The sequence below is a fragment of the Pipistrellus hanaki genome (genome assembly GCF_964339955.1).
Source record: "Pipistrellus hanaki genome assembly, chromosome: 4".
NCBI lineage: Eukaryota > Metazoa > Chordata > Mammalia > Chiroptera > Vespertilionidae > Pipistrellus > Pipistrellus hanaki.
In genome coordinates, this window is record NC_140506.1 from 99,637,186 (window position 1) to 99,663,758 (window position 26,573).

General features: G+C 54.4%; 1 protein-coding gene across 1 annotated transcript in view; it reads left to right on the forward strand.

Moving 5' to 3' along the window:
- Positions 1-20,166, forward strand: part of OTOA (otoancorin) — a 75,909-nt gene extending 55,743 nt beyond the window's left edge. The window contains exons 20-28 of the mRNA XM_084882707.1: positions 848-941; positions 1,463-1,592; positions 4,017-4,204; positions 6,589-6,744; positions 13,218-13,360; positions 13,536-13,672; positions 14,114-14,211; positions 17,509-17,704; positions 19,818-20,166. Of these exons, the coding sequence (XP_084738833.1) occupies positions 848-941; positions 1,463-1,592; positions 4,017-4,204; positions 6,589-6,744; positions 13,218-13,360; positions 13,536-13,672; positions 14,114-14,211; positions 17,509-17,704; positions 19,818-19,888 (1,213 nt within the window). The 3' untranslated portion in view covers positions 19,889-20,166. The remainder of the gene's footprint in view (positions 1-847; positions 942-1,462; positions 1,593-4,016; positions 4,205-6,588; positions 6,745-13,217; positions 13,361-13,535; positions 13,673-14,113; positions 14,212-17,508; positions 17,705-19,817) is intronic.
- The last annotated feature ends 6,407 nt before the right edge of the window (positions 20,167-26,573 follow it).

Here is a 26,573-nt window from a genome sequence, read left to right on the forward strand (position 1 = left end):
CCTGGGCAGCCCCCTTTCAGAAATGCCACCAAATGTGGTGTGAGGCACTTCACTGAAGACATTTGTGGTCTCTGTAAGAACAACAGTAGATTCTATGTTAGTGCTGTCAGTATCCGGTCAGTATTCAAGAGGATATTTTGTTTCATTATAAGGGAAGACTCTTATGACAATTTAAAGAAACACATAGATCATTACTCTTCTATTGAAGAGGGCGAGGAAGGAAATGACTGAAATTTAACAATTCAATTTAAGCTACAAATGGGTTGCTGAGTTCAGAAATTGAATGTAATGGAAAACTGCAGGGATGGACTTCAGGCATGGTTGGATCCAGGAGCTCAAATGGTATCCTCAGGAATTTTTCTCTTACACTCAGCTCTGTGTTCTTGGGTGTGGTCATACTATCACCACTGGTGATAGGAAGGGCCTCCAATATCTTTTTTACTACACCGGATACCAGAAGAAAAAGAAAGAGAGAGAGAGAGAGAGAGAGAGAGAGAGAGAGAGAGAGAGAGAGAGAGATTGAGATTATTTATTTATTTATTTATTATTTATTTATTTTTATTAAGGTATTATATGTGAACATATCTTTCCATTGCCCCCTCCCCCATGCCCATACATGCCTTCTCACCACCCCCCCAGAGTGAGAGAGCTTCTTTAGCAGTTCCTTCAGAATTCCTAGGGATGATTCTGATTGGTCAGCCTGTATGCACAGCAGCTTGGCCAGGCAAGTGGGACCATGTGGTTGGCAGTCTTCCCACACATGAAGATAGTCTGTTTCTGAAAGAAAGGATGCTGGGACAAGGACAACAGCACGGCGTCTGATTTATTGCTTTTTCTCTCTTCTTAGACCCCCTCAGAACTGGACAGCCGAGACGACGAAGGACTTGGGACCCTTTCTAGTACTTTTCTCAAAAGATGAATTAAGCTCTGTTGCCACAAAGGTACCTGTGTGTCCTCTTGTGAGAAGGCGGAGGGGTCTGGAGGGGAGACTGTGGTCCGGTACACTCCACAGGGTGCTGCGAGTTTGTTTTCTGGAACTGCCCCTGCCCTGAAGGGCTCAGGTGTTGGCAGCTTCACCCCAGGAGGCAGGACGGGAGTGAGGCCACCGCCGCCTGAGCTCCCACCCTTCCACATGCCTCTAGCCCTGCTCTTCCCACACGCATGCTTGTTCCAGGTCTTACATGCACCAGTGCCATGTGCATACACACAGGCCAGCCTATGTAAAGGGCGTGTGCTTTCACTGTTAAACATCTGTTGAATTATTGTGGAGGTTGAATATTGCTTTATATGACCCTTTGTAGAAACCAGGTTAGTTGGGCTAGGGATTAAATTTATGTGAGAAGCTGCTATGAAGGAAGGAAAACCTGAGCCAGCAAGTCCTGGTATAGCGTAAGGCTGCTTTCGATGTGTCTACTGTGCTTCATTATTTCTCCTCCTCATTCCTCTACTCTACCCCACACAGTTTCCTGATATCCTTCAACAAACAGCTTCCAAGATGGTGGGGATCTTGCCACCCAAAGAATTCCTCTGGGCTGTCTTTGAATCTGTTCGGAACAGCAGCGAGAGGGGCTCTGACACTGACCCCAGCCCTGGTGAGTGAACGGGGCACCTGAGCTGGTGCCAGGGCACAAGTGTTTCGGCGGAGTCGCTGGCGTCGAGGCCTCCTCTCTGGAGGACTGGCGAAATGGTTGCAAAGCAACAGGCTGGCAAGAATCCACACACCAACGGCCCCCTTGTATGGTGACTTGAAGGGCAGCTGCGTGCCTGACCCAGGCCGGTAGTTACTGGTGGACACAGCATTTCACAACGGTTGGCTTAATGGGCCCCAGTGGCTGAGCGGCTGTTTGCAGGGCTGGGGCCAGGCTGGGTGGTCTTGAACCCTGGTCGGCCGTGTGCTGAGTGTGTGGTCAGGGATAGCTTTTTAACTTCTCTGTGCCCCTGTGTTCATCCTCTGTGAAACGGCAGTGGAAGTTCCTACCTGAATAGGCTATGCAAGCTTGTCAAACTGGCCGGCGGGCCGCATGCCTCGTTCATTATGCAGCCTGCCGGCCACGGTTCCACATACTGGGTGAGGACTAGTGGATTTAACCTCTAATATAGGAAATGCTCAGGGAGTGTTAGGTGTTTTTATTAAAAAAAATGCATTTTTATTGATTTCACGTTCAAATGTTTTGGGGGTAGCCAGACAATAAATGATGCAGTAGCATGCTGAGTGAGCTAAGTGCACGAAGGGAAATAAAGCAAGGGGAGGGGTCAGGGAGTATGGGTGGGACTGTGATCTGAAAAGGGATATTTCAGTGAGAACCTGACACTCTAGTAAAGACCTGAGGGGGTGGGGAGGGACCCGTGGACATTTAGATTTAGAGTCTTCGAGGCAGAAGGATGGGTGAGGGGGTGGGGTGACACTGGCCTGCCCTCAGGCCTTGGCGAGAGGCCTGAGCCCTGGGCGTCCCTGGGAAGGGGCTCCCGGGCGTCCAGCGGGATGTTCCGACCTGATTTGTGTTCCCGGTGGCCTCCACTCCTCAGCTGTCTCATGCTCCCGCCCTGAGGGCTGGGCACCGTGATCTCCCCCACTTTCCCAGGGGGAAAAGGAACTGGAGGGTCAGGGAGGAACTGGAGGGTCAGGGAGGAACTGGAGGGTCAGGGAGGAACTGGAGGGTCAGGGAGGAGCTGGAGGGTCAGGGAGACGAAGAGACAGGGCCACAGTCTCAGTTAGTAAGTGGCAGCTCTTGGGTGTCCCCCCCATTCGGGGGAGCTCAGAGCCTTGCAGCCAGAGGCCAGGTGGCAGCACTCATAGTCTGTGCACCCGTGGGAGGGCTCGCCTAGTGCGGGGTCTGAGCTGCCAGCAGTGCCTCAGGGTTAGTCACCGCTGTGCTTACAGCCGCTGAGGGCTTAGCAGGAGTCCTGCTCGGCTTCATTTCAGCTGACCTGTGTGCTGAAATTCCACAAACGTACGCTGGGCACTGGCCCTGTGCCCGGGAACGCAGCGGCAGGACGGCTCCGGTTCCCTGCTCAGCCACTCTGGTCCTCCGGTCCACACTGCCGCCTGGGCCTGTTGTCCCTGGAGACGGAGAGGGCATCTAGGAGGGACGAGTCTCTGTCCCCTCCACGTGGGTTATGATAATGATGTCTGAGGGCCTCGCACGGGGCCCTTGACCTGGTCCAGTCTCACTCTTTGATTGAAATCCAGCGAATTTGTGAGGCCGGAGTGGCACAGGCTTGGGAAGCGCAGGGAGAGGCTGGTGCTCGCGGCTTGTCAGCATCAGCGTCCAGGGTCGCTTTTAAGACAGGAGCTGTGGGTGTTCTCCCCGGTTGCCACCTCTGGGCCACAAAGGCGATCTCTCGCCTCCACGCTGAGGGTGGGCACTGGCTCACCAGGTGAGTTCCAGCTGCTCAGTGAGCTGGGCGGGCTCTCCTGCCACTGCTCCTCTTGCCTGGGAGGGAAGGCCCCGCCCCCATGATTTTATGGAGGCCAAGGCACCCCCCTCCCACTCTTAGGAGAGGTCCTTTCTCATAATCCTGAAACCCTCAACTCTGGGTTTCAAACTCAAATGGGTGAGGTGGGTGGCAGGTGGGGTAAACAATAGAAAGTGTGAGAGTGCTCACTGCCTCCCTACACCACGTGCTTCATGGGTGACGCCACGTGGTCCTCACAGAAGTCCGACCAGGGGTTCCCGCTTGTCCAGGCAGCACACACGCACGGAGGGCTAAGAGCTTTGGATTTGAATTTGCAGCCAGGATCTTCACGGGCAGCTCCTGCTGCCCTCAAGGCAGTTTGCAGTCTAGCTGTGATGCTGCAAAGCTCCTACTGGGTGCAGGTGGCTGTGTGACACATTGGCATGCTCACGATGTTGTTACCAGGTGATTAGAAGTGGGGCTCAAGCTGCCCCGGGTCCTGCTGCCAGTTCTCTGTTCGCTGCCTCTCGGGGATGAAGCCGACAGGAGCATTACTACATCAACACGGAAACACGTTTCCTGAGCTGCTTTCCTCCTGCCTCCCCCGCGCTCCGTTTCAGGTTGCCATGGAGTTGAGGTCCCCTCTTCCGATGACATCTTCAAGCTGGCCGAAGCCAATGCCTGCTGGGCCCCCCAGGACCTGCGCTGCCTGGAGGAAGCCACGTTCCTCAGGAGCGTGGAGCTTCTGGGGGCCGTTGGGGGCTTCCTCCGGCCTCAGCTGACCGCCCTGAAGGAGAAGGCGATCCAGGTGAGTGCACCGGGGGCGGGATGGCTAGCAGGAGGAACCCCACACCACGGCCAGCCCGTCTGCCACCGAGCCCGAGCCAGCAGGGAGCGCTCCCCTGTTTTCCGGTTGCAATTTCACTGCGGGAAGTATCCAGGCCTCCCCTCGGCACCTCCGTTTCCTCCCTAGGCTGCACAAAGACCATCCAGTGGGCGCTGCGTGAACCCCATGTGTGGGTGAACCCCAACTATGGGTGAGCCCCATTGTGGGTGAACCCATTCTGTGGGCATATCACATTCTGCAGGTGAATCTCATTCTGTGGGTGAACCCCATCCTGTGACCGAACCCCATCTGCTGGTGAACCCATCCGCAGATGAACCCCATTTGTAGGTGAACCTCATCCTGTGGGTAAACCCCATCTGCAGGTGCACACCATCTGTATAAACCCCACCTGCAGGTGAACCCCATTCCTGGGTGAACCTCGTCCATGGATAAACCCATCCATGGGTGAACCCATCCTGAGGGTGAACCCCATCTGTGTAAACCCCATCTGGGGGTGAACCCATTCTGCGGGTGGTTTGGGCCTAGGCAGGATGGTTTCTAGGAGGTGCTCTTCATCCTCCTCCCCGAGAACCCCAGCTGAAGAGAACCAGAAGAAGTCTGCCATTTTTATTTTCAGCTGTAGGGAGAGTTGTAGAATATAATTACTAGAGGCCCAGTGCACAACATTCATGCACTAGGGAGGGGGTCCCGCAGCCTGGCCTGCACCCTCCTGCAGTCTGGGAGCCCTTGAAGGATGTCCTACTGCTGGTTTACAGGGATCAGGCCTAAACTGACAGTCGGACATCCCTCTCGCAATCCGGGACTGCTGGCTCCTAACTGCTCACCTGCTTGCCTGCCTGCCTGATTGCCCCTAACCACTCTGCCTGCCAGCCTGCTTGCCTCCAACTGCCCCCCACCACTGGCCTGTTCACCCCCAAATGCCCCTCCTGCTGATGTGCTCACCCCCAGCTTCCCTCCCTACTGGCCTGCTTGCCCCCAACGGTGTCCTTGCTGGCCTGCTCACTCCACACTGCCCCCCTAACCCCGCTATCCTGATCACCTCCAACTGACCCCCACTGACAGCCTGCTTGCCCCCAACTAGTCCCCCTGCTGGTTTGCTTACCCCAACGGCCCCGCCCCCCACCAGCCTGATCACCCACAACTGCCCTCCCCTCTTGGCCCATAACCACCTCTACTTCAGCCCCGCCACCATGGCTTTGTCCAGAAGAACATCCAGAAGGTCTCCTGGAAGGTCTTCCAGTCTAATTAGCATATTACCCTTTTATTAGTATAGAGAGAGGCTTGGTGCACGGGTGGGGGCTGGATCAGGGTAGGGGTTCCCTTGGGGCGTGGGGCAGCCTAGGTGAGGGGCTAAGGCCGTTTTCAGGCTGGTCAAGTCCCCTAGTGGGACCCTCACCCCATGGGAGAGTGGCCAGCCTGGGTGAGGGCTGATGGCTATTTGCAGGCTGGCCACACCCCCTTCAGGGTGGAGGTCCCTACTGGGGTGCCTGGCCAGTCTGGGTGAGGGGCTGATGATTGTTTGCAGGCTGGCCAAGCCAACAGCGGGGACCCTTGCCCCATGGGAGTGTGGCCAGCCTGGATGAGGAGCTGAGGCCTGTTTTCAGTTGGCTATGCCCCTCCCCTCCCGTGATCCAGGCTCCCAGCCCCTTCTTTTTTTTTTTTTTTTTTTTTTTTTTTTCCAGCGCCTCCTTGAGTGGAGGCCAGGGCTAACTGGAAGCAGATATCTGGGATTCATTTATCTTCTATAATTGAAACTTTGTAGCCTTGAGCACAGGCCAGGGTCAGCCAGGGCAGGTGAGAAGCTTGGCCTCCTCTATCACCCGGGGCAACCCAAGCTTCCTGCTTGCTCCAGCTCCATGGCCGCCACCGTCTTTGTTGAGTTAATTTGCACACTTGCTCCTGATTGGCTGGTGGGCACAGCGGAGGTACTGTCAATTTGAATGTTTCTCTTTTATTAGTATAGATAGCCAATTTTCCCTTTAAGAAGCCCATACTAATTTATATTCTTAACATCAACAAATGAGGGTATCCTTTACCCCATATCTTTCCAGCACCAATAAATGCTCATTCTTTTTACTCCTTATCAGTACCATCGGCCAACGTGGTGTTCTTTGATTGTTCTTAATGTACATTTTAAAAAGTTATGACTGAGAGGGAATTTCCCCCATATGTTTATTTATTCTTTTAGGAATTTTCTGTTCATATCTTTTGCCTATTTAAAAAACAAAATATAATCATCTTTTTCTTAATGATTCACAAAAAAATTTAAATATTAAAGAGGTTTACCCTATGTCTGTTTTACGTACTGTCAGTAAAGCTCAGTCTAAGCTTTCTTCCCTCTGAAGGTCTGGGACACGCCTTCTTACTGGAAAGAACACCACATCGTCTCGCTGGGCCGCATTGCTTTGGCTCTTAACGAGAGTGAGCTGGAGCAGCTAGACCTCAGCTCCATTGACACCGTGGCTTCCCTAAGCCAGCAGTCAGGATGGACCCCAGGACAGGTAGGCGGATGTTGCTGCACAGGACGGTGCCTGACAAACTCTGCCCCCCCGTCCAGGGCTGGACCTTTAAATACTCCATCATCACTGTCATTTTGAATCTGTTTTTATTGAGTAACTTTTCTCCTAATTATGAGCCACGTTTTCTTATGTGTAAGCGTAATAATTTTGACTGGTTGGTGGGCACTGTGAATTTTATATTTTGAGGCTTGATTTAGTTATACTCCTTTGAAGAGCATTGGGCTTTGTGCTGGAATACACTGAAATTACCTGCAGATCAGTTTGATTTGGGGGCCTTCCTTTGGAAGGTGATAAGGGTGAGTGTGGAGTGACCTTCAATCTGCGGTTAGTTGATCCCCATGACTGAGATGTGGTTCTGAGAAGAGTGCCTAACACCGCTCTGTGTATTTCAAGGCCTCTCTCGTCAGGACGGTGGGATGTGGACTCTCTCCAGCTCCACATGAGCCCTGAGAATTGTCCAGCCCCTGCTTTCTAATGCCTCGGCCTGACATTTACGTGGACTTTTGCTTCCTGCCTGTGTAGGTCAGTGCTCAGCTGACTTGAGAAGGCCTCCATGCAGATCTCTGGGGTGAGCTGTCTGAGTAGGGCTTTCCTTGCCAGCACTTCCTCACCAACTATAGGTGCTCCGACCTCTGCAAACGTGAACCTCTGTATCCTCAACTAAGCTGGACCACTGGGCGTGTTTGGGTTCCCTTCCCTGCTCCATGGCCTGGCAGCTGCCTCGGGGCAGTGAACAAGGGCAGTTTAGGGGTCACCTTAGTTGCTCTGCTTTTCTCAGGATTATAGTCCTGTGCTGCTTGTTGTACAACATCTGAAGACATTCCTTCTATGTAACTTGTCCAGTCTTCTTGTTTTTTGTTGGAGGGCGACTCCTGTGTCGGTTAATCCTTCATGTGCTAAGAAGTTCTCTCCAGAACTTGTTTCAATTGGAGGGAGTTAATCCACTGTATTGCCAGTGAGGAGGTCGCAGCCGCTCTGTGCTATCTCATTATCAGGGTCATCGTTAGCACTGGGCTTACACATGATCTAATTAGCAACCAACAAAAACTACCCTTCCTCATCAGTCTTTGAAAAAGTCCTAGCATTGCCCTGGTTGGTTTGGCTCAGTGGATAGAGTGTCATCCCAAGGACTGAAGGGTCCTGGGTTTGATCCCAGTCAAGGGCACATGCCTGGGTTATGTGCTTGATCCCCAGTGTGGGGTGTGCAGGAGGCAGCTGATCAATGATTCTCTCTCATTCTTGATGTTTATATATGTCTCCCTCTTCCTTCCCTTCTGAAATCAATAAAAAAATATATATAAAAGGCGAAGTGTCTGTGATACACAGTGACCACCAGGGGGCAGACACTCAATGCAGGAGCTGCCATGGCACACACTGGCCATTTAAAAATAAATAGCACCATGGACCCAGCACCAACAAATCAACATTCAGCTTCCCCTAAGTGGGACATAAGACCCACCACCACCCTGGATGACACCTCACGAAATCGCAGCCAATGCTGCCAAGACCCCATGGTGCAAAATGTGGCCCACAGCCAGCCCAGCCTGGAAACGATCACTATGGGCGCTGGGTAATTACATCACATAGCAACGCCCGGCTTCCTCTCCCTAGAGACTAGCCTCCTTGGAGTTTCTTCAGCCTAGGTGCAAACATTTGACAATTTAACCAAATGTTTGTGAATAATTTTCCTATGCCTCATCTCATTTGATCCTCACAGAAGTCCTGGAGTAGGTAGATAGGAGACTCGGTAGAATCCTGTTTTCATTAGCTGGAAAATGGAGATTTAGGAAGTTTAGAAACTTGACCCGACTGAAAAGAAGTTAGAAATGGTGGATCTTGAAAATGACTTCAGGTTTTTTCACTCTACAGAATATAGTAGAATACTGCTGCAGTTAAATATTTCACCCTTTGTTCTCCCTGCGTGATCTACAACAATAATCTACTTTATGTTGATATTTACTGCTGTGTTGCTGACAATTACCTGAAAGAGAAGTTGGGGTGCTTCTCTGGGCTGGGAAAAAGTTTAGCTAAATCAGAAAGCAGGTCTAATTAAGCAAGTTTATTCTATCTATATTATAAAAGGCTTAAGTTGACTCACACATGAGCGATACATATAAAGCTCTCATTGGTGCCAATTGCATGCATGTGTTTCAGTCTGTCATTGTTGATAGTGAATTTGGTTGACACTTCTTTTACAGAGAGAGGGCAAATAGTAATATTAAAATATTTCTTCTAATTAATTTCCTTTCAATGTGCACAAATCTGTGCACCAGGACACTAGTCCTATAAATTTAAGGGTAATATGCAAATTGTATCCTCGACCGGGAATTTGATTGGAATTCTACCAGGAGGTGGAGCAGGCCTGCCAACCACCTGTGGCCACTCCCCCTGGCCAGCTCAGCCAGATTGGGCCCTATCAGGGTGGGCCGGCTGAACCCCACCTGTGCATGAATTTGTGCACCAAGCCTCTAGCATATATAAAAAGAAAAAGTCCCAGCATTGACTCACTTATGTGACTGCCTCTCCTGACAGCCCCTGTGGTCAGGAGTAGAGTCTGCTGGCTGGTCAGGGAATGGCTCCATCTCACCATGTCCATATGAACTGAGAGTGGGGTTAGTGTATGGTAGGCTTCATACAGGTCCCCAAAGGTGTCTGGGTCCTGATCCCTAGAACCCGGTGTGGCAAAGGGCTTTGCAGAGGTGATTAATTTAAGGACCTGGAGTTGGGGAGTTATCCTGGATTGTCCAGTGAGCCTTGTGTGATCATACGTGTTCTCCTAAAAGGAGGCAGGAGGGCCACACACAGGCGCGTGATGATGGGTGTGGAGGACAGAGACCTGAGGTGTGTGCTGCTGGCTGCAGGATGGGCTGAGTCAGGGGTGACAACCCCTGGAAGCCAGAGGCAAGGGGAGCACTTCTCTCGAGGCTCCAGAAGAAACGTCCTCCGACCCACTTCAGGACTGAGGACCTCAGGGACTGTGACAGAATACATGTGTGTGTGTCAACCCATTACATTTATGGTAAGTAGTTAGAGCAGCAAGAGGGAATACATACCGAGCGGTTTGTCAAAGGCATGGTGTCAACAAAGAGAGAACAGATTCAGGGCAGGCAGCCACGGCGTGTCCCGCACTCTCAGGGGACACTCTAAGGCCGAGTGGCACCCCCCAAATAGGACACGTGTGAATTGTGACCTCTGGAGCTGGGTGATGTGGAGGCCCTGGCCACGAGGGTTACATGAGCTAATACATGTGAAACACTTCACACAACGCCTGGCACACAGCATTCAGTGAAAATTAGGTGTTTTCATTGTCAGCACCAGCATCTTCATCGTTGTCATCATTACACTTCCTCTCTCTCTGGCAGTTGAATGGTCTCCGCATTTGCAAGATGAGAAACTTAGACGCAGCAATCAGGTTCTTTCCACTCTGACATTCCGTAGTTCTGGGGTTGAAACCTTTCTAGTCACATCTGGGAGAAAGCAGAGAAACATATCCAACTTGGAAGCTAGAGTATCTCCTTTTGCAGCAATTTTAGTTTCCATGGGCCGCAGTGAGATTTGTCAATATGTTTGAAGAAAATGTGCAAACCTAATATTTGCTTGTGTCATTTGTGCTCAGTCCCTTACCATTACCTGTCAGTCAAACCCTTAAGTGCATGTCCTCGATTAGTAGACCTGGTGGAACTACATTAACAGCGAGTTCAGCTGAAAGCCAGCAGCAGGAGAAATAACCTCTTCTAGAAGCTGGCGAATGAGCAGAGCTCAGAGCGTACAGGGTTTCATTTTCCAGTGCTTATTATTGCCTGAAAGTATTAGTATTAATAGTGGTGGGATCATTACAGATACACTATGTTTTAGCTCAGCACCGGGCAGGCTGAGCATGCATTTTCCAGCTCCCAGTGGCAAGGACAATTTAATACCACATCTTCAAGTCATTTGTTTAAATTGTATTTTTGCACTTTCATTTTAAAATGGGCATGCCTGATAGTTGGGGGAGCACATATTGCTGTGAGCCAACTAGTGAACCTGGCTGTGAAGGCTTATTTCTACCTTTTCTCCGACCTGGCGCCTTCGAGAGGGCAGGCTCTGGGGTCCACCTGCGAGTCTTATCCCAGGACTATTATTTGCTAGCTGTGTAACCTGGGCTCAGTTACCCAATCTCTCTGTGCCTCAGTTTCCTCATCTGTGAAATAGGGGCAATATTCATGCTTACTTCGTGGGGTGGTTGTGATGATTAGGGAGGTGGGATATGTGACGTGCTGGCACACAGTAGCATTCAGTATTATCAGCTAGTATTTTGGGTGCATATAAATGCCAGGCAAACACACTGCAGTGTGCGTGTGGTGTCACTGAAGTCCCCCATGGAACTGTGAGCTTGGTGATCATGGGGGCAACTTCCTGTGGAAACATGGGAAATCTCCCTGAAGCCAATCCACCACGTGGAGGCAGCATCGGATGCCATTTCCCAGGAGTGCACATTGCCTACCTCTTCCATCCCTCACCGTTCAGCCGCCCTTCACTCTCATTCTCCACTGAGCGCCAGGCATTGTGTTGGGTGCTGGGGATACAGCAGTGAACTAGCTGGCTAACGTATGTATCTTTATTGGTTCTACTTGGTGATACAGACAAAAAAAGAGAGTAATTAAGGTGGAAAATTGAAAAAATTGTGATAAGTGAGAAACATCAAGTGGACAAAATGCTCATAGAAATAGCAAGAAGGGAGGCTAGTTGAGAGGGGGATCCAGGCAGGCTTCTCTGAAGAGATAGCATTTAAACCAGAGAAATGGGAAAGCAACAGCCACATGGAAACTGGAATTCCGTCGCTACAAGTCACTTTTTTTAAACATCCCAATCATTGCGCAAACTTTCAACGCTGTCTGGATCTCCTGGTATGATTGGGATGGACTGATGCTAAAGGAACATGGAAGTTCAGTGTCCCTGTCATCCTCACACCCACTCAGGAGGCGCGTGTCCTTGGCTGTCTCCTCCCACTTGGCCCTGTGAGCTCTTGTCCTCTTGTATCTTTGCCCCTGCCTCCCCCCGCCCCCCACGAGCACAGAGGGACCAGACTTTCTTATGCAGCTCTTCTCCAGCAGATTGACCCGGATCCTTCTTCAGGGCCAGTGTAGGCAGATCAAATACATATCAGGGCTCATTTCGTTACAAGTGGCAGGAAACCCAACTCAAAGTGGCTTGAGCAAGAAAAGGAATTTATTGATTCCTATAATTGAAAAGTTCAAGTATAGAGTTCCTGTATGGCTAGATCCAGGGACTTCCACACTATTATTAGGATTCTGTCTCCCACCATTAAAAAAAAAAATTTATTGATCTCAGAGAGAAGCGGGGAGAGAGAGAAAGACAGAAACATCAATGATGAGAGAAGAGCCATTCATTGGCTGTCTTCTGCATGCCCCACACTGGGGACTGAGCCCACAACACAGGCATATGCTGTGACCCGAAATCGAACCATGACCTCCTGGCTCATAGGTCAATGCTCAACCACTGAGCCATGCTGGCCAGGCTCCCGCCATTTTTTTTTACCCAGATTCTCTTTTGGTGGCTTCATTAGAGGCAGGCTCGTTCTGTGTGATGAGTTCTCGTAGATTCAGGTGTTTCTCCTTCCCAGGTCCAGTCCAGAGCAAAGAAAGCTTTCCTCTCCTAATTATGCCAGCTAAAGTCCTGGTAGGTTTTGCCTGGATCACATGTCTCATCTAGTACCAATTAGTGCAGTCCAGCTAAGAGATGCCTTAACTGGTCAGGAGCAGGCCATGGAATTGCCCTCCGGAAGGGTCATAAACAGTGGATGGCCACTCTGTAGAACTTCAGGGACCCTACACATCAGCCCCCTTACAAGAAAGTTCATTGAAGAGATCCTGTGTTTTTCCAACACCACAGCACTTGATGTGCTGCTCTCTGGAGCTGAAGAATGAGGGCAAGTTATGTAGGACCTTAGAGAAAGAAAAATTCATTCTAGCTCAGATAGTGAGGGAAGGCTTCAAGGAGAAGATGGCATTGGACTTGAACCCCCCAAATGAAAGAATGGTTGAATTTTCAATAGTGGGAATGAGGAATGGCATTTCAGATGGAAGGACTGATCTGAGCACAGGCACAAGGCAGACGAGGGTCAGGTTTTGTCAGAAAGTCGTGGGAACAGATACTGGAAAAGTGTGGATCCTGATTCAGAACTTCAGTGTCCAAGCCTTCTGAAGGTTATGAGCGACGGAAGCAAAGCCATGAAGCAGTGCCTTTGATGCTGGTGGAGTTCGCAAGCACTTCACTGCCTGCAGACGCCTCTGTAGATCAGAGCACAGACGCAGAGGCCAGCTGGTGCCATGGTTTGGGATGGGCACTGGGTCAAGGAGTAGGGTGGGGGGCCCATCAGGAGGCTGCTGAGTTGCCCCCTCAGACCGCTTGGTCATCCCTGGGAGCTCATCTCCTAGCCCTCTTCATTTCCATAGGCCACATCCATCCTGCACGGCTTCCTGGAGGACTCAGGCTACGGCATCCAGGATCTGAAGAGCTTCCACTTAGTGGGACTCGGTACAACCCTGTGTGCCATGAACGTCACCGAAATCTCCCTTATAAAGATCTCAGAATTCAGGTAACCAAATTATAGTGTGCAACAGGCCAAGGATGGATGGGTTGTTCCTTCAGCAAGATCCTCCGCTTCTGATGCTTGGCCACGCTTCTGGGCACCAATGGGGTTAGCTGGGTCCTTTTCCGGTGCCGAGCTGACACTTTTTTTGGCTCATGCTATGTCCCTCCCTCTTAACCAGGGTGGTGGTGGCCAGAATCGGGACCCTGCTCTGCAGCACCCCTGTCTTGGCCGAGTTCAAAAGGAAGGCAGAAGTTGTGTTTGGGGATCCCACCAAGTGGTCCAGCTCTGTCTTGCAGGAACTCGGAACTATTGCCGGTAAGAGTCACCTTGACCGTGCCCTTCTCTTTTTCTGACCTTAGACCTGGGGACAGGAAAGGAATCCCGGACATCTGTACAGTTCCAGTAAAACCTGGATGTCAGCACATGAAGTTGCAGAGGGTGGGGTTGCAAATCTGCCCTTTGAACAAGCTCTCTCAGCAGTTCTGTGCACCCAAAGTGGTTTAAAGTGTGATGGAATGGACTGCTGAATAGGTTTACACCGGATCTCAAAATGCACCTTCTCAGTGTCCATTTCATCGTAGGAGACCCATCAGGCTAACACGACCCCCGCTGTTTTCCCGCGTTGATTAGGACAGAGTTCCCAGGGGCCTCCAGGGCCTTCTGAAGGAGGGACACGCACCTCCCGCTACATCATTCATAAAACAAGTTGTGTTCTGCAGTCGCGAAGCAAATCCCGTGGTTCCTTTTTCTCCTCAGCCGGATTAACGAAGGAAGAGCTCCGGGTGCTTGACGAGGATCTGATGCCGTATTTCCAACCATCAGCAATCAGATGCCTTCCTGCTGAGATATTCAAAGTAGGTCCTCGCTTCTTAAGGGAGCGGGAGCTTGACCCCATTTCAGCGGTGGACCTGTCATAAGATAACTGCATTGTTTTTTAAGTTTTTTTCTTAAACGTTTAACTTATGTTTTAATTGTATTTAGCTATTTATTTTAAAATACTGTTTATTGCTTTCAGAGAGGAAGGGGAGAGAGAGATAGAAACATCATTGATGAGAGAGAATCATGGATCAGCTGCCTCCTGTATGCTCCACACTGGGGATGGAGCCCACAATCCAGGCATGTGCCCCAATGGGGGACTGAACCATGACCTCCTGGTTTATAGGTCGATGCCCAACCACTGAGCGACACTGGCCAAGCTAGTTGTATGTTGTTGTTTTTTAAAGTTACATTCTCTTCATAGCAAACGGCACTGACTTTCTGTTAATAATGACATGACAGGTCCATATTCCCTTATCCCCAACCACTGGGGACAGGTGTTTTATAGAATTCAGAATTTTCTAGATTTTAGAGAGATCACTTCATGACTGTACAGTATGTAACTTCACAGCCCCAGTGGTATCTGGGAGGCACCAGTAAGCACATACATTGCTATTTCTGTGAGGAAACTGATACTTCTGGCCAGGCACACTAAGAGAGAGACTCCAAATGACTTCACGCCAGTTTGTCTTAAATTTTAGAAAAAACTTTTCACTTGCAGACTTTTTTGGACTTCAGAGTTGGAGATGGGAGATTGTGGTCCTGGGTAATATTTCCTTTAAAAATACATTTCGGTAAACACATGGAATTGATTTAGAGAAAGGTGTTTAGAAAGCCGCAGCAGGACAGGCGACAGCCCCGCATGGAGCGTATGGAGAGGGAGGCTTGGCCACTGAAGCCGGGGAAGCTGGGGATGCCGGGCAGGCAGAGGCCCTCGCTTCCCCCGGGCACAGCTGCTCTGGGGGGACCGGCCCGGGCCGTCTTCCTTGCTGGCTAAGTGGGATCAGACACCCGAAGGAGCTTAGGCAAACTCCCATGATGCCTCATCACTGGTTCATTTCAAGACACGCAGAGCCGGAACCATCCCCATGCCCAGGACAGCTCCCACAGGCAGGCGCCTGGCTGCCAGGGGAACAGTCCGAGTGCTGCAGCTGCTGACTGGCTCATGGCTGGCATGGGGGGCGGCCTGTGCCTGCTTCCTGGCTCCGGCAGGAACTCGGAAATCCCTACTGACCGCCTGTGCCGGGCAAGCCGGCCGGCCCAGCGCACCTGGCATGGCTGGGGAAGGGAAGCAGTGTCGCAGGGCCTGGAAGAGACCTCAGGGTGCAGGGCTGGGAGGGTGGCGGGAACCTGGGGAGGCTGCTGGGCTCTGGCACCGCAGGGCAGGGTGATGGGGGTGCGGGCCCAGACAGGGCAGGGTGATGGGGGTGCGGGGTGCCCAGGCAGGGCAGGGTGATGGGGGTGCGGGGTGCCCAGGCAGGGCAGGGTGATGGGGGTGCGGGGTGCCCAGGCAGGGCAGGGTGATGGGGGTGCGGGGTGCCCAGGCGGGGCAGGGTGATGGGGGTGTGGGCCCAGGCAGGGCAGGGTGATGGGGGTGTGGGCCCAGGCAGGGCAGGGTGATGGGGGTGCGGGGTGCCCAGGCAGGGCAGGGTGATGGGGGTGCGGGCCCAGACAGGGCAGGGTGATGGCGGTGGGGGGTGCCCATGGGTGGTGCGGGGTGCTCAGGCAGGGCAGGGTGATGGGGGTGCAGGGTGCCCAGGCAGGGCAGGGTGATGGTGGTGGGGGGTGCCCATGGGTGGTGCGGGGTGCTCAGGCAGGGCAGGGTGATGGGGGTGCAGGGTGCCCAGGCAGGGCAGGGTGATGGGGGTGCGGGGTGCCCAGGCAGGGCAGGGTGATGGGGGTGGGGGGTGCCCAGGCAGGGCAGGGTGATGGCGGTGGGGGGTGCCCATGGGTGGTGCGGGGTGCCCATGGGTGGTGCGGGGTGCCCATGGGTGGTGCGGGGTGCCCGGGCGTGCAGGCTCCTTTCACTGGAATCTCAGAGTGAAGTGTGGGCAGCCGCTTTGGATCTGTTTTGTGAGATCCAGTGGCCCAAGGTTCAGTCTGGCCTCGGGGTGTGGAGTCAGCGCCCCTAGACAAATGGCTATGCTTGTGGTACAGACTGCTAATGGTGGGTCAAGGGTAGCCGAGCAGCCTGGGCCCGCACATGTGCGTGTGTGTGTGCATGTGTGTGTTTGTGTGTGCAAGTGTGTGTGTGCGTAGAGAGAGAGGAGGCGATGCCCCAGGCAGGACAGGCGAGAGAAGAGGGGAGAGAGGAGGAGGGAAGAGAGGGGAGGGGGAAGAAAGGGGATGAGGGTAGAGGGGAGGGGGGAGGAGGGCGGCGGAGGGGGAAGGGGAGAAGCCTCCCCCCTCCTACGCGATGGCGACCCCTGGCGGCACCCACCGGGATCCCGGAGTGAAGGGGCGGGGGAGCAGTGGTGGCCTGAGCTGTGTCCTGAGTGGGGCAGGGAGGGTTGACTGGAGTCCAGGAACGCACCTCCCGGATGGGAAGGAGGGGGGAGAAGGGAAAAGGAGGGGAGGGGAAGAGGGGGAGAGGGGTGAGAGGGGAGGGGAGGGGGATAGGGGAGGGGGGAGCGGTGGGGGAGGGGGGAGAGGGGTTACAAGAGGAGGAGGGGAGAGCAGAGGGAAGGAGGGGAGAGGAGGGGGTTGGAGGGGGAGGAGGGAAGGCGGGAGCATGAGCCCCTCCTGGGACCATGGGGCCTTGGAAAACCAGCCTTGAAGTCTGTGGCCTCCGCACACCCGCGGGAACCGGAGCCTCCTCGGAGCTGAAGCGGCTCAGAAGGCGTGTTGGGTCGTGGGAGACCCCGTGCGCGCAGAAGCCCCCACGTGCGGTGCCCACGCAGACACCCCTGGGAGACCCCGCACCCCCCCCCCCCCCCTTGGGCCCCGGTGCCCGGTGGACCCCGCGCAGAGAGGAGCCTCCGGCCACCGCGGCGCCCACACTGAGTCCCTGCCTCGCCCTCTGCCCGCCCGGCCGCCGGCGCTGCACGGAGCCCTGGGAGCCCCTCCGCCGGGGCCTGCGGGGGGTCTCCGGAGCTCACTGCCTTAGCCTCCAGGGCACCTGGACTCGGCGCTGCCGCCAAAAGCCCGGCTAGAATTCTGAGGGCTGCGTTCATCTCTGGGCTACGGTAATGGTTACGGATGGGAAGTCGTTCCGGGTTTGCATTTTTGGAAATTTGCTTTTAGAAAATACTTTCGATAGCGAAAGTGTCTGATTTTAAGGACAAACTGTAAAGCGGGCACGGCAAGGTACCCGAGGCGCTGCCCTTCCCCCGCAGGAGCTCTCCGCCCAGCAGATCGCGGCCCTGGGCCCCGAGAACGCGGCGGCGGTGACCCCGGCCCAGCGTCGCCAGCTCCGCGCGCCGCAGCTGCAGAGCCTCCAGCGGGCGCTAGATGGCGCCAAGACGCGCCCCTCGCTGGAAGCTCCCCTGAGCGCAAGCCCCAGCCAGACCCCGCCCTCCCATTCTCGCCCAGGTGAGCCGACAGCCCCTGCCATCCCATCCCTGGTCCTCACCCGTGTCCGCTCCGGGCCTGGGCGGGAAGGGCCAAGATGCAAACTTACTGGAGACCCTGCCTTCAGAGAAAAGTCCTGTCCACCGAACACGTGACAGTGACTCAACTCCCCACTGCACGTGGAAGAATATTTTTAATGATTCTTTTATTGATTTCAGAGAGGAAGGGGGAGGGAGAGATAGAAACATTGATGATGAGAGAGAATCATTGATCGGCTTCTGCATACCTCCTACTGGGGATCGAGCCCGCAACCTGGTCCTGTGCCCTGGCAGGGAATCAATCCCAGGACCCTTAAGTCTTCAGGTGGATGCTCTATCCACTGAGCCAAACCGGCCAGGATCAGGGCAGCTTTTAAAAGCCGCCAGTTTCACTGGCCTCCCCCAGAACGCACTGGATCAGAGCCGCTTACGACCAAACTCACTCCGCTGGTGCCTTTGCCTCCTGCCTTCCCACTGTGTGGCATTAATTACCAAGTCTAACCAATACTCACTGGGCACCTGCTATGTGCGGGCCTGCGGTCGGGGCTGGGAATACAGAGGTGAGCATGACAGGCCCAGCTGTCTTGTAAATGAGTAAGTGATTTCCCAGCTGGTACGGGCAGGGCAGGGCAGGGAAGAAGCAGCAGGTGAGTGAGCAGGGGCTGAGCTGAGTGGGGCATGGGACCTGGCTTCCTGCCATTCCTCCTTGCCTCCCCCCCCCCCCACCCACTTTGTGATTCCTTCTGTCTTTACTATCCCTGGGCTAAGACGCGGGGAGACAGTTGTGAACAAGCCACTCGTGTCCTCCACCCTCAGAGTGTGGGGCCGGGAGACATGTCGCAGTGGCGGGAGGCAGGTGCAGTGGGGAGCACAGGCATGGAGGGAGCACAGGGGAGAGGCGCTGCCCTCACGGGGGACACTGGGGAGGGGCCATGGAGACGTCCCGAGGCGGTGAGTGCCGGCTCAGCGCCACCCAAGGTGGGGAGGTGGGTGCTCAGCCGGGTGAGGGGTCCCGGTGGAGGGAGCAGCTTGAGCAAATACCCAGAGAGAAAGAGAATGTGGGCTTAAGCCTGCACTCTCCTCTCCCAGCCGCCCCTTGGGCTGGCACAGTAGGGGCTCCCAATTGCTGCTGCCGCAGTGGCCAGAGGTGGCGCTTGTAAAGCGGAGCCCTGCCCTGGGACTTTCTGTGATTATCTTTCAAACGTTAAATGCAATGTGCATACATTTAGAAATTACTTTTAAATGTTGTAGCATTTTTGTGTGTGTGTGTGTGATACACACAATAGATGATACATGTTTCCAGAAATGTAAGGCCTGAAAAGGGATGCAGTGACCTCCCCTCCCCCCCAGCCTGCTGCCAGTGTCCTGAGCCTGGTGTGGATTCGTCACCCTGGCGGACCTCTGCGCTGTGACCCAGCTTACGCGCTTTGTTCTGCGGCCTGCATTTTTCACCGGGACAGTCCCGGTCTGCCTGTAGGGCTGTGCAATTGCTGGTTTTCTGGTGCCATAACTTTAGCGAACTAGGTCCGTGCAGACGGGGTTCACGGGGTCTGCCTGTTCTGCAAAGGACGCAGCAGCGAGTGCCCTGGTGTACTTTGCTTCCGTTCAAGATGCAGGAGCAGCTCTGTGCGAGGGTTTGGCAGTCCTGGCTGATACTGTCACGTCCCTGGCAGAGCGGAGAGCGGCCGGTGTGCCCTGAGCCGGCAGTGCGGGAAGTGGCCAGGGCCCTGGCAAAGTCTTCCCTGCAGGTGCTCAGCCGGGCACGTCCTAGACGCCGCTCCCTCCATCACGCCCAGGCCTGGGCGCTGGCCGTGGTGAACACTCCAGTGGGCCAGCCTTGAGCCTCTTGCTTCCTAAACTTGCTTCCTGCTCTGATTCTTAGAATTCAGATGCCTGGGCCTTGCTGAACCGGAATCTGCCGGGGGGGGGGGGGTCTGCGTTTTTAACCAGCTCTGCAGTGACTCCTCTGTGAGGCAGCTCTCGGGAAATCCTCACCCTCCAGTGCCTGCTTTGGGCACCATTCCCATTTAGGTCGGAGGAGTTGGTATGTGCCCGCCTGGCTGGGAGACCCTGTACTTCCCTGTGTTTCCTTGCAGGGGCCTCCGCCTCCCGGGCCCTTTGGCTGGGCTGCCCGCTGCTGGTCCTAGTGCCCACGCTCCCTCGGTGAGCCGCCTGCTGGCACCCCTCCACTGCCCACGCCCTGCAGCAGGCCTCGCCCAGAGCTGCCACCAGAGCGGCACTGAACGAAGGTCCCGGAAGGCCACGCTGGCTCCTGCTGGGCCCAGGCCTCGGCCCCATCCAGCCTCTCGCCGGCCGGGCGGACAGCAGCTTTCAGGAAGGGGGTCGGAGGGGGCTGCCATCGGCCTGAGGACCTTCCCGCGGTTGCTGCCCTCTCTCCAGGGAGAGGCAGACAGAGAGCTCCTGCCGTGGCCTCCGCCCGCAGGCCCCGGGGCTCCAGGCGCCCCGGCTCCTCAGCGTCGGCAGGGTGGACACGGTGACCCGGCTTCCTGCCTGGCTGCTGCGATTCACTGGCGTTTCGGGGTGTTCCATTGCTTGGGAATTAAAACCTTTAACATGATTCAACATGAAATCGGTTCTGAAATATGTTTTTCAGACGCCTGTGTTCCGCCGGGAGCAGCCCAATGGACGGCTGGTTCCCCTGAGTTCTCTTCTGGCAGCCGTGGCCCCGCTCTCCGGGCCGGGGTGGGGTGGACTGAAATGAAAGGAGCCGCTGCAAAGCCAGTCACAGGGAGGGCCAGGAGGCCCGTGGCCAGGAGGCTGTGGCCTGGAGGCCATGGCCAGGAAGGTCGTGACAAGGAGGGCCGTGGCCAGGGGGCCGTGGCCAGGAGGCCCGTGGTCAGGAGGGCCGTGGCCAGGAGGGCCGTGGCCAGGACGGCAGACAGCCTTTAGGGGCTGGGAAAGGTGCTTCTTTAAGTTTCAGGCTCAGGGAAGCAAAGCTCAGGAGGGGGCAGCATGTGCTCTGTCCCCGGGCCGTGCCTTCTGGGTGACAGCCAGCCAGGTGCCCTCACCACTCTGGGGTGCCCGCGGCCACTGAACACTCCCTTCCCCCAGCACATCCCACCCCTCCCTTCCCCGACAGGTGGGTTTTTAAAAGGAGCGTGGCCCTAGCCAGTTTGGCTCAGTGGATAGAGCCTCGGCCTGCAGGCTGAAAGGTTCCAGGTTTGGCTCTGGTCAAGGGCATGGAGCTCAGTTGCAGGCTCAATCTGGCGCGTGCGGGAGGCAACCAATCGATGTGTGTCTCTCTCACATGGATGTTTCTCTGTCTCTCCCCTCCCTTACCCTGTGAAAAATCAATGGAAAATATCGTCGAGTAAGGATGAACAACAAAATAGCATGGGTAGCAGAGGCCCTGGTCCGGTCGCTCGCTGGTTATAGCATTGTCCTGCTACCCAAGGCTCGGGTTTGATCCCCGGTTAGGGCACATACAAGAATCAACCAACGAATGTGTAAGTGAAACAACACACCTGTGTTTCTCACTCTCTCTCCCTCTCAAATAATAATAAAAAAAGAAATATGACCAGGAAAGAGAAAAAAGCCAAAAGAACGCTCTTCCTTCTCCTCAGAGGAGCCTGGCGCTCGTGGGTCTGAGTGGCGCTGAGGCTCTGGCTCGCGGTGGCAGCCACATCCGTGCTTCCTGCGGGCTGCCAGGCCCCCGTGAGGGCTGGGTGGCGGGGCCTCACTCCGCCTCTGGCCCAGAGGACCCCCCCTCAGCAGGCGCACAGCAGCCGCAGCACACAGCCTGGCAGGTGCTGCAGAGACCGCCCGTGAATGTCACTGGTGGTGGGGACAGGCGGGAGAGGGCTGGGTCTGGAAGCGGTGGCCCGGCAGGTGCCATGTGGATGAGGATTGGGTTTCTGTGGGCGGCAGGGACAGGAAAGGCGCCGATGCCTCCCAGCCAGATCATTGGCGTTGTACAGGCCACGCCGCCGGGTAGCTAGGCTGGGCCCACGCCCGGAGGGGGCCGCTGGGCGGCCGTGCCTGGTGTCTGTGCACGTTTGCGGCAGAAAGACCCTCGATCTCGTCAGGATTCCTCTGTCGCCGGCCTGGCGGTGACAGCGAACAGGCCTCCCTCCAGTTAGACTTCACCCACCAATGGCATGTGCTTGTGTTTTGCTGCCCCTGCCATCCTGTGCTCTGACCTTTTCCAGGCCCCGGCCCGTTTTGGAGGGCCGGCTCAGACAGCACGCTCACCTCGCCCTCATCGCTCCCCTCCAGGGGGTGCTGCTGGGATCCCCATTTCCCAGGTCAGGGAGAGGTGTTCTTGTCACAGGCCTGTCTCATGTGGGAATTGAATGCTGTCTGCGTGTGTTTTAATCTCCTGCAGAGCAGCCTCCTTTAGCTTCTCTAACAAGTTAGATGAGAGAGAGACTGTGGATTCCTTCGCCTCTTCTGGCGGGCGGCCAGTGGCCTCACAGCACACGTAATTGGTGATGGCCTCAGGCAGGAAGACAAATCCAGCTTGTGCCCGCAGGCCCCGGGCGGGTGCAGCCCTGTGCACGCGGGGAGGGTGCTCCGCTCACCTTGCAATGTCAGCCCAGTGGTGCACCCCGTCTCCATCTGCATCCCCAGCTGGAGGCAGGCATCACCGTCGCCTGCAGGCAGGTGCCAAGTGCCAGCGCTGGTTCTGACAGGTCAGCACCGGGCCATACTGGCTGTGCTGATATCACGCCCCAGATCCTTCGGCTGAACTCCCCCTTACGCCCACTCCCCACACGGCCCGTGCGAGGGCAGGGCATCTCTCCGAAGGCTCTCCAGGCCAGGGAACGGCACGTGGGGGAGGCACATCCCCGTCTTCGGAGAGAGCACCCCGGGAAGCCGTGGGCTCCTGCTCCTGCTCCCGCTCCCGTGGGGTCCACCCGCTCCCTGCAGGCCGGGCTGCGCGGCCCGCTCTCCACGCCGCCTCTCCATGACCTGCTCTGAGACCCGGCGGGAAACCCGAGGCTGATGGCAGCGGCTCCTGGGTCTGGGTCCCCGGGAGGATTTGGGATGGGAAGAACGGCCACTCTCCAGCAGGGACCCTAAGCTATTGTGGGCAGCAGCCCTCTCTTGTCACCTCGCTGCCAGGGTTTCCGGCCACAGGCCCAGCAGCTGGACCTCGGGTGGTGACCATTACGCGTTTGTTGAATAGATGAGTGAAACCACTCCCCTCCTCGCACCCACTGAACTCAGTAGGACCTTTGATCAGACGAATGTTGGGCAACTTCAACTCCAGGGCACCTGGGGAAATACGATCGGAATATATTATTTAACTAACCTTCCTGCGAGCTTCCCACCAGCCCCTGTGCCGGGCACTGCAGACACAGAGCACAGCCTGGTCCACGGGCACAGGGAGGCAGTGACACAGGCCAGGGAGTGATAACACGGCAGAGAACTAACCCTGAAGGAAGAACTGGGAGCGTCAGGTGGTGGTGGTGGTGGGGGGGTGGGGGTGGAGGAGAGGGTGGGGAGGGAGTGCGGGAACAGCTTTAAGTAAAAATCAGGTGGTCAGGGGAAGCCTCATAGAAATGAGGATGACTGAGCAGAGACTTGAGGGAGGCAAGGGGGTTCACGCATATCTATCTATCTATCATCATCTATTTAATATATCATCTATCTATCTATCATCTATCTATTATCTATCTATCTAATCTATCTATCTATCTATCTATCTATCTATCTCCTCATGTATATCTATTATCTATCTATCTATCTATCTATCTATCTATCTCCTCATGTCTGTCTGTCTATCTATCTATCTATCTATCTATCTATCTATCTAGCATGGTCTCCAGGCCTCAGGACGAAAGACAGTGAAAAGGAATAGAGAGACATTTGCTGCGGAGGGCAAGGGCATGGAAGCAATATAAACGTCAGAAGCTTCCCTGCTTCTCTCTCTTGTTGAGGGAGGCGGGCATTTCTGGTCCCATCTGTTTGTGAAATCCTCGGGGGAGCTGGCGTTCGGGGAGGTCTTGGCTGGAAGGGTCGCTCCGGGCGGCCCCAGACAGCTCTCTCCCGGTGACACCGGCTTCCTGGAAACCGGCGGTGGCTCCTGGAGCTGCGCCGGGCCCCCTGCATTCTTTACGTGGTGTCTGGCTCCCTCGCTGCTTCCTGGAAAAGGGTCCTCCACCAGTTCAGTCTGACCAACTGGTGCTGGCAGATTTACTTGGGCCGTCGCACCCTGGTCCTGGCCTGGGGAGGCTCTGTCCTCACTCCGCGCTGCTGCTGGCAGCGGGGAAGCCGGGAGCTGGCGGAGCCCTCTGAGTCACGGGAGAGACCCTCTCCACTGCATCCCTGCCGAGAGCCAGGGGAGGTCCTGGATTCAGGCCTGGCCAGACCCAAAGGCCAACCGGGTCCTCAGGAGTTGGTTTCCCTCTTGTGGTCTCTTTCTCTGCCCTCTCACAGCCTGGCCCTGCTCACAGCTGGGCTCTCTTTGATGGCAGCACCGTTGGCATTAAATGGAGAGCCAAACACTTCAGCCATGTTGAGAGCGAGAGCGAGAGCGAGAGCGAGAGCGAGAGCAAGATTGATTGTCTTTCCTGGTCGTGCCAGCAAAGGCCCCGGATTTACTGTGATTGGGCCTCCCCATCTCTGAACTGACCACTGAGGCCAGGACGACGGAGCACCCCCACTGGCCACTCCAGCTGAGATCACCCTCAGGACTACCCAGGACCACACAAGCTGAACAGGAAGAGCTGATCCCATGGGAGCTCAGTCACCAGAGGGTGGCGGGCAGACTCAATGGCTCCAAGTGCCCTGGCCTGCATGCCTGTGAAATCGAACTCGAGGGACAGGCAGAACCTGCCAGGTGACAGAATGTCACTCCCGCCAGGTTGCTCATCGGTTGACTCTGAGCTAATTAAAAAGGAGCATCCAGGTGGGGCACCCTTTAAAGGAACGAGTCCTTCTTGAAGTCAGAGTCAGAGTGTGTGAGAGCCCCTGGAGGGCACAGGGCAAGGACCAGGGTGGATCTGGGGGGTGAGAGTCCCAGGCTGACACAGAGAACGCAGTCACACAGGCTGAAGTCTGAAAACAGCCAGCCGTCTGGGAAAAGAACCCCAGCCCCTGCTGACACATGATGCCTGCCCAGCGAGACCTGAGCAGAGGACCGAGCTGAGCCAGGCTCAGGCTTCCGACCGACCGACAGACCAACCAACCAACCAACCAACAGCACTGTGCCCTCATAAAGTGTACTGCTTACACTGCTGCTATGTTTCTGTTGATTTGTAGCAATAGCAAGCTGATACACAGGATGAGGGGAAAGGAGGAGGCAGACATCTCTGGTTGAAACATACTGTACTGTGGAATTAAAGCTCAGCCTGCAAAATTGTCCACGTCCAGCAACCCCACCTTGCCCCAGGAGAAGTTTCCTAGGGAGGGCATTTACTCATTTTCTAGGATCTTTGCTTCTTAGAAGAAGGGAGACCTGGTATGTTTATCTTATGCACTTGTCATTTATAGGGACTTACCAGCAGCTCTTCCTTCCTCACAATGTTGTGAATTTTCTTAATGGAAACACCCCTCTGAGACTGTTATTCATGTGAAGTAGGTGGGATTAATCCTACCTTTGGTTCCAGGTCTAGGCTCCTGATTTACTTAAACCAATCAGCACACCGCATTCCTCAGGCCACAGTGATTGATTTAGGCATGGACCAATGAGAGCCATGTTGTGGATTTTTATTCAACCACTAGAGGTCTGGTGCACAAAATTCATGCACAGGGGGTAGGGGAGATGGGTGTCACTCAGCCCAGCCTGTGCCCTCTTGCAGTCCGGGGCCCCTCAGGGGATGCGGGCCTAAGCCATCAGTCGGACATCCTTAGTGCTACGGTGGAGCAGGAGAGGCTCCCACCACTGCCGCTGCGCTTGTCAGCTGTGAGCCCGGATCAGGGCTTCTGGCTGAGTGGTGCTCCCCCTGTGGGAGCACACTGACCACCAGGGAGCAGCTCCTGCACTGAGTGTCTGCCCCATAGTGACCAGTCATTCCACTGTTTGGTCAACTTGCATATTAGCCTTTTATTATTGGGTCGGCAGCTAAGTAATTGCGGGTTTCACACATATATGGCTTCAGTTGAATTTTTAGGTTTGCAGACGTAGTACAAATGTAAAACACATTTTGTTATTTGATAGTTGGCTATTCAGCTGTTAATCAGTAAAAAAAGTTTTTTGATCTGTTTTGTAGTTTTCGTTTGGCGTTCGTTGAAAAATGGAAAATCAAAAGGAACATTTTCGTCATATTTTGCTTTTTTATTTCCTCAAAGGGAAAAACGCATCGCAAGCTCATAAAAAGTTATGTGCTGTTTATGGTGACGAAGCCTTAAAAGAACGGCAGTGTCAAAATTGGTTTGCCAAATTTCGTTCTGGTGATTTTTCACTCAAAGATGAAAAACGCTCTGGTAGTCCAGTTGAAGTTGATGACACCCTAATCAAAGCAATAATCAATTCGGACTGTCACAGTACAACACGTGAGATTGCAGAGAAGCTTCATGTATCACATACATGCATTGAAAATCACTTAAAACAACTTGGCTATGTTCAAAAACTCAATACATGGGTTCCTCACGAACTGAAAGAATCACAGTTAACGCAACGCATTAGCAGCTGCGATTTGCTAAAGAAACGTAATGAAAATGATCCATTTTTAAAACGACTGATAACTGGCGATGAAAAATGGGTTGTTTACAACAATATCAAGCGGAAAAGATCGTGGAGCAGGCCAGGTGAACCAACTCAAACAACATCAAAAGCTGATATTCATCAAAAGAAGGTTTTGTTATCAGTTTGGTGGGATTACAAAGGAATTGTCTACTTTGAACTCTTACCACCCAACCGAACGATCAATTCTGATGTCTACATT